The following is a 5,599-nucleotide window of genomic DNA, read 5'->3' on the forward strand; positions in this document are numbered from 1 at the left end:
ACCCCAGTGGTGAATAAATACCACCAAAAGAAAGCTCTATCTGTCCCCAAAAAAGGGTATAAAATTCATTTCAGTACAGCGCTGCATGACGGAATAAATGTCAGTCAAAGTACCGCAGCGCTGAATACTGAAAAATGGCCTGGATGGGAAGGGGGTTTAACACTGCGGATGTCAACTGGTTAATTTGTGATGCCAAGGCATGCTGGTACTTGACATTCAACCAAAACAAAAGATCACAAGTCTAACCTGCACAGCGTCGATTACCACAAGTACAATGCTATTGTTAATACTTATGTATACAGCACCCTGCACAAGCAGAATAAGAGTCAATAAAACCTTCTTACAATACAATGAAGTTGGTGAATGAAATGTCATCGCTGAGCTCTCATTCACCTCTTGTATTCCGGTTCCTCAGTGTCTCACTCTCTAGATGTCAGACTCCACATGTGACCTCTAGCACATGACAGGCGGCACTGGGTCGCCACACAAGTGACGTCATCCCGTAAACACATCGTCTGCCCTTCTTCCCAGAATGCAGCTCGTCGGATGCAACTAGAAATAGGCTCCGACCGGGAACATTCACGGGAAATTATTGTTCCTTAGTTGCTGTTTTTATCAGCGAAAACCCGTATAATCTCACCGGGATCGGCGGAATTGTTATGGGCGGATGACATCTCTCCCGTATTAGACCAGAGGTTCGTTTTTGTTGCAGTCAGAAGAAATCAGTGGCCTGGAGGAAAGCGGAAGTGACGTGTGACCGCTGGCTGGGCGGGGCTTTCTTTTACTACCAACGTCGCTCGGTGTCGGCGGCCCGGAGAGTGTCTGGGCTTTTATTTACCATCTGCTGAGTCCAGAGAAGTAGAAAGCCGAGCAGGAGGCCGCAGGTTGGGAGTAAGATCGGGGAGTACAGGAAACAGACATCATGGTAAGAAGTGGACCCGGACACGTGGGAGCGCTGTCTGGACATGTTAGCTGCTCCATGGCCTCTCCGTTACACCTCCTCCGATCCCGGTATGGCCTCTGTTCTCCACAGGGCCTGGCCTTCTGTGTCATGTACACAGCTTAGTGCTATTTACTTCCTAATTTTGGAACACAGCAAAATTGTATTATCTGCTGTGTTCTACTAGGATCCCTGGAAGATGGACTAGACACCAGTATTGCCTGTGGTCTTCCTGCAGCTGATCTTTCCCCCAGTACTGACTTACCATGCCATGAGCAGCACAGCAGTGACATCACTAAATCTCTGCAGAGCAGTATTGCCTCAGATCTCGCACTGCAGATATACAAACTAGACACAGGAGTGCCTAGGTACTCTGGCATACCAGGTACTGCGCTGCTATATTTCAGGAGTCAGTCTAGACAAATTGCAGCATTTTCAAGGTACTGCTGGGCCACAATTAACATTTAAAGAAGAACTATGAGGTGAGTGATTTTAACTGATCCCCATAGTAATAGCCTAAGTGTGACATTGAAACTGTCGCATGTTGACTCTACAGATCGGGAAGTGAGGGAAAACATACCGTCGCCCGCTTACATCCCGATCATCTCCCTACAGTGATCGGTGACAGTCAGTCACAGCTCCCCGCAGGGATTTCCCCCCACCCCTCTCTGATCACTGAGTGGAGGAATGGACAGAGGAGGGGGTGGGCACTGCTGGCTTGGCCTCTAAATAGGCAGAGCCCGCTTTCAATCAGCCAGCTGGGAGGATCTCGATAGTATTGTCGGGATCCATCCCGGCTGTGACTCAGTATATAGCGGGCAATAGCCCGCTATATACTGAGCTTTAGGTCACAGGAGGAGGTTAGTATATGTCATCCCGTGACACTAAAGAGAACTATGGGGAAAAAAGGTTACCCCAAAGTTCTCTTACTTTTTCCTATAACAGCAAATCTTCACTTTTTGAGTTCAGTTCCAATGCAATGTTTTAAATAGAAAAACACTCAACATACTGTATTTATAAGCAACTATATTCTAGTGTTTAGTATACGGCTAGAATGTTGAATCCTTTTTTTTTTTCTCTCAGCCTCAGAACGAGTACATTGAATTGCACCGTAAGCGGTACGGTTATCGCTTGGACTACCATGAAAAGAAGAGGAAGAAGGAGAGCCGTGAGGCTCATGAGAGATCACAGAAAGCAAAGAAACTCATTGGACTGAAGGCCAAACTGTACCACAAGCAGCGCCATGCCGAGAAAATACAGATGAAGAAAACGTAAGTGGCTGGGTTTGTTTAAAGCGCAACTCCAGGAAGTCCATTTATAAGTAGAGTACACGGGACGGATTTTGTCCAGTTCCTGATGAACCAGCCTAAATTTCGCAAAGTGAGTGTCGCTGTCAGCACTCTCCCGCTTGGCATCCCTCGATCAGCTGATCAAGGAAGCCGTTTGGAAAATCCTCGGCCAAACAGAGGTATCAGCTGTTAGCTCCGTTCGAATATTCTGACAGAGGCTGATGTCCAAATACAATGCAAACAGCAGGGGGTTCGTCCATCAATATTAATAAGTGTAGATGAGGAAGTAGTTATGTTTTCAGCCCGTGGATAAGTTCATCCCTTTGTCACTCTGCGCTCTCTCTCCTGTTAGCATGTTCCTTGTTAGCCCATGAATACTGATTGCAGTACAACTTATTGGCTCCTTGTGTTTTCTCCCTCTTCCAGCCAGAGTGCAGCTGCACAGTGGACTGCAAGAGGTTGATAACAAAATCATATTCAGTACTTAAACTTCATTTGTTTAAAAAATATACATTTAGGAACATATTAATTGATGCAGTGATTTAATTTGTGTGTTTTTTATATCTGCCTGGAGATTCATTTTATTTTTCACTAATGTGCAAATACTGTTTGGCTTATGACCCAAAACAAAAGACATAGACAGATCAGTACAGGTTTGTAAACAACTGGTACGCAAGCTGCTTTGTTATCCCTATAAGTTCCTCTAGATATGAATGTAACATTTATTTTTCTTCTGTGTTCAGTATTAAGATGCATGAGAAGAGGAACACCAAACAGAAGAATGACGAGAAGACCCCAGAAGGAGCTGTTCCAGCTTATCTACTGGACAGAGAGGGACAAAGCCGAGCCAAAGTTCTCTCCAATATGATCAAGCAAAAGCGAAAAGAAAAAGCAGTAAGTAAACATTTGCTGTTGGGATGACACTCGCATTGAAATGTTCAGTCCAGTGTGTGATTTAACCATCTGTTGTTCTTAGGGCAAGTGGGAAGTTCCATTGCCCAAAGTCCGTGCTCAGGGAGAAACCGAAGTGCTTAGAGTTCTCCGCACAGGAAAGAGGAAGAAGAAGGCCTGGAAGAGAATGGTCACCAAAGTCTGCTTTGTTGGAGATGGGTTCACCCGAAAACCACCTAAATATGAAAGATTTATTAGACCGATGGTGAGTACATTACAGTTCTAGTTCAGAAAGTCCTATACTGGGGTCAAATGTTCTGGTGCATTTTTCTAAAGTCCAGTTTAAAAAAAAAACAAAACCGTCCTCTCAAAATTGACTTTTACCCCTTCACCAAAAATCACATCAGCACACAGCTCTGCATGCTCATTTAAACTCCTCTTACATTCATTAGTTAAACAAACATTGTCTTTCATTTACTTACAAATAGAGTTTTTCCACTTTGGCAAAAAGTATGTCATGTACCCAAGCATTGCATCCTGGGAAGGTTACATCAGCAGAGCATTGCTGGGAAATCTCATCTGTACTCATGAGATCTCAGAGAAAGGCATTTTCCTTCCCTGGGATGATGTACATGGGTCACATGTCCTGGTCACATGTGCCAGAGTTCCAGGAAGTAACAGGATAGCTAATAACCTGCCCTTAGTAAACATGGCCACTGTCAGACTGGGGAAGAGAAATAAGGAATGTAAAGAATACAAATCCAGCAATTATCTAGAAGTATGTGTTTGTAGATTGTCATTACTAAACATTTCTAAAGGTGTTTGTTGTTATTTTAAAGATATGGGTAAAGGTCCGCTTTAATTGCCGGGGGAAATTCCCACAAGCGTGTTCAGGGCAGTTCCTTGAATGAAAATCTCTCCGTGTTCGCTCCTCAGTTATAGCTGTGAGAATCATGAATGAAAACCATCAAGGCATATTTTATTCCATAACTGATTTTGCTTTCACACGTCTTGTGTCCCGTAGAGTACTAATGAACTACTAGAAAAAAAATAATTGCATAGCTAAGACAGCACATGGAGAACTCCCTACAGGAAGTTATAAAAGGTACCTACAAACCTAACACTAAGGCCTGGTTCACACCTGGGCGTTTTACAGCACGTTCCTACGCGCTGTAAAACGCTCAACATGTGAAAGCCAGCAGGGAAGGTGAAGTAGGGGTAAGAGGAATAGGGGGTTTAGGGTAGGGGAAATGATTGTTGTAGTGTACAGGGGTCTGGAAAAATGAATAGTTAAAATTCAGACATTTAATAAAGAATGGTAAAGGTCTGCAAGAAGGTGGTGTGCTGCCCGAGGATCCCATATGTTGTGGGGCTTGGACAGATTAGTGATTTTACCATATAGAGAAATAGAAGGTGGTTGGGTAGTCTGTATTCTGCAAGACCTTCAGATGATTGTCCATTCAGTGTAATTGTTTTTATGGTTATACATTCTTAAAACTTGTGTTTTTTGTTTTTACAGGGCTTACGTTTTAAAAAGGCACATGTGACCCATCCAGAATTAAAGGCTACGTTCTGTCTCCCTATCCTTGGAGTAAAGAAGAATCCTTCCTCTCCACTTTATACAAGTTTAGGTGTCATCACAAAAGGAACAGTGATTGAGGTGAATGTCAGTGAGCTGGGTCTCGTCACGCAAGGCGGCAAAGTTATCTGGGGTAAGTTTTTGGGGCTTTATTTTTCAACCCTAAAGTTTGTGCAAAAAGTGTAGAGGACCACCGATGAGAAACTTCATGTAAATCAACTTTTCTCCCAATGTTTCTCCTGACAGGAAAATATGCACAGGTCACGAACAATCCAGAAAACGACGGATGCATCAACGCTGTTTTGCTTGTATAATGTTAAATTTGGGCGACAAAAATATGAGACTGGATTTTGCAACAAATAAAAATGACCCATATTGGGAGAAAGTCTTCTGTTGTATTTTAATACAGAAATGTTTGGTGTAAGCAATAAAAATATACTTCTGTTTGGCCTTGTTTTCTGGGACTTAATTATGTCAAATTCTGATAAAAGGTGTTCTACATCCCTGTATGTTAGGATTGGTCTCAGTGTTCTCACAGTTCTGATTGTTGCTGAATCACTACAAATGACAAATGAATGACTGAACTGGTGTCAAAAAGTAATACCATGCAGCAGTTCCATATTATACAGATGTGAATGTTGCTCCCTGTGGAATGGCCAGCCAATCGTTCTGTTCAGACTCCAGGTGATTAGTGTAATCCCATTCATATGACATAATATACTGACCATGGGTTTAATCACAACTACCAGTACAATCCTTACATTGTATTCAATGATACAGGAAGTGCATTATGGGGGTGCTCAGTGGTTGTATGAGTATTAGCTGCTATTATATTTGTTCTGGCTCCTTATGGTTTTATTTCCATCTCAATCCTATAAGTTACCTGAGACCCAATCAAAC

General features: G+C 42.9%; 1 protein-coding gene across 1 annotated transcript in view; it reads left to right on the forward strand.

Annotated features, from left to right (window-relative positions):
• Nucleotides 1-5,098, forward strand: part of NSA2 (NSA2, ribosome biogenesis homolog) — a 16,886-nt gene extending 11,788 nt beyond the window's left edge. Inside the window, exons 2-7 of the mRNA XM_018574714.1 lie at nt 906-925; nt 2,024-2,211; nt 2,973-3,123; nt 3,206-3,385; nt 4,640-4,832; nt 4,946-5,098. Coding sequence (XP_018430216.1) covers nt 923-925; nt 2,024-2,211; nt 2,973-3,123; nt 3,206-3,385; nt 4,640-4,832; nt 4,946-5,013 — 783 coding nt within the window. The 5' untranslated portion in view covers nt 906-922 and the 3' untranslated portion in view covers nt 5,014-5,098. The remainder of the gene's footprint in view (nt 1-905; nt 926-2,023; nt 2,212-2,972; nt 3,124-3,205; nt 3,386-4,639; nt 4,833-4,945) is intronic.
• Nucleotides 5,099-5,599: the final 501 nt, after the last annotated feature.

Source organism: Nanorana parkeri, unplaced genomic scaffold, assembly GCF_000935625.1.
Source record: "Nanorana parkeri isolate BGI_ZX_2015 unplaced genomic scaffold, ASM93562v1 scaffold3181, whole genome shotgun sequence".
NCBI classification, from domain to species: Eukaryota; Metazoa; Chordata; class Amphibia; order Anura; family Dicroglossidae; genus Nanorana; species Nanorana parkeri.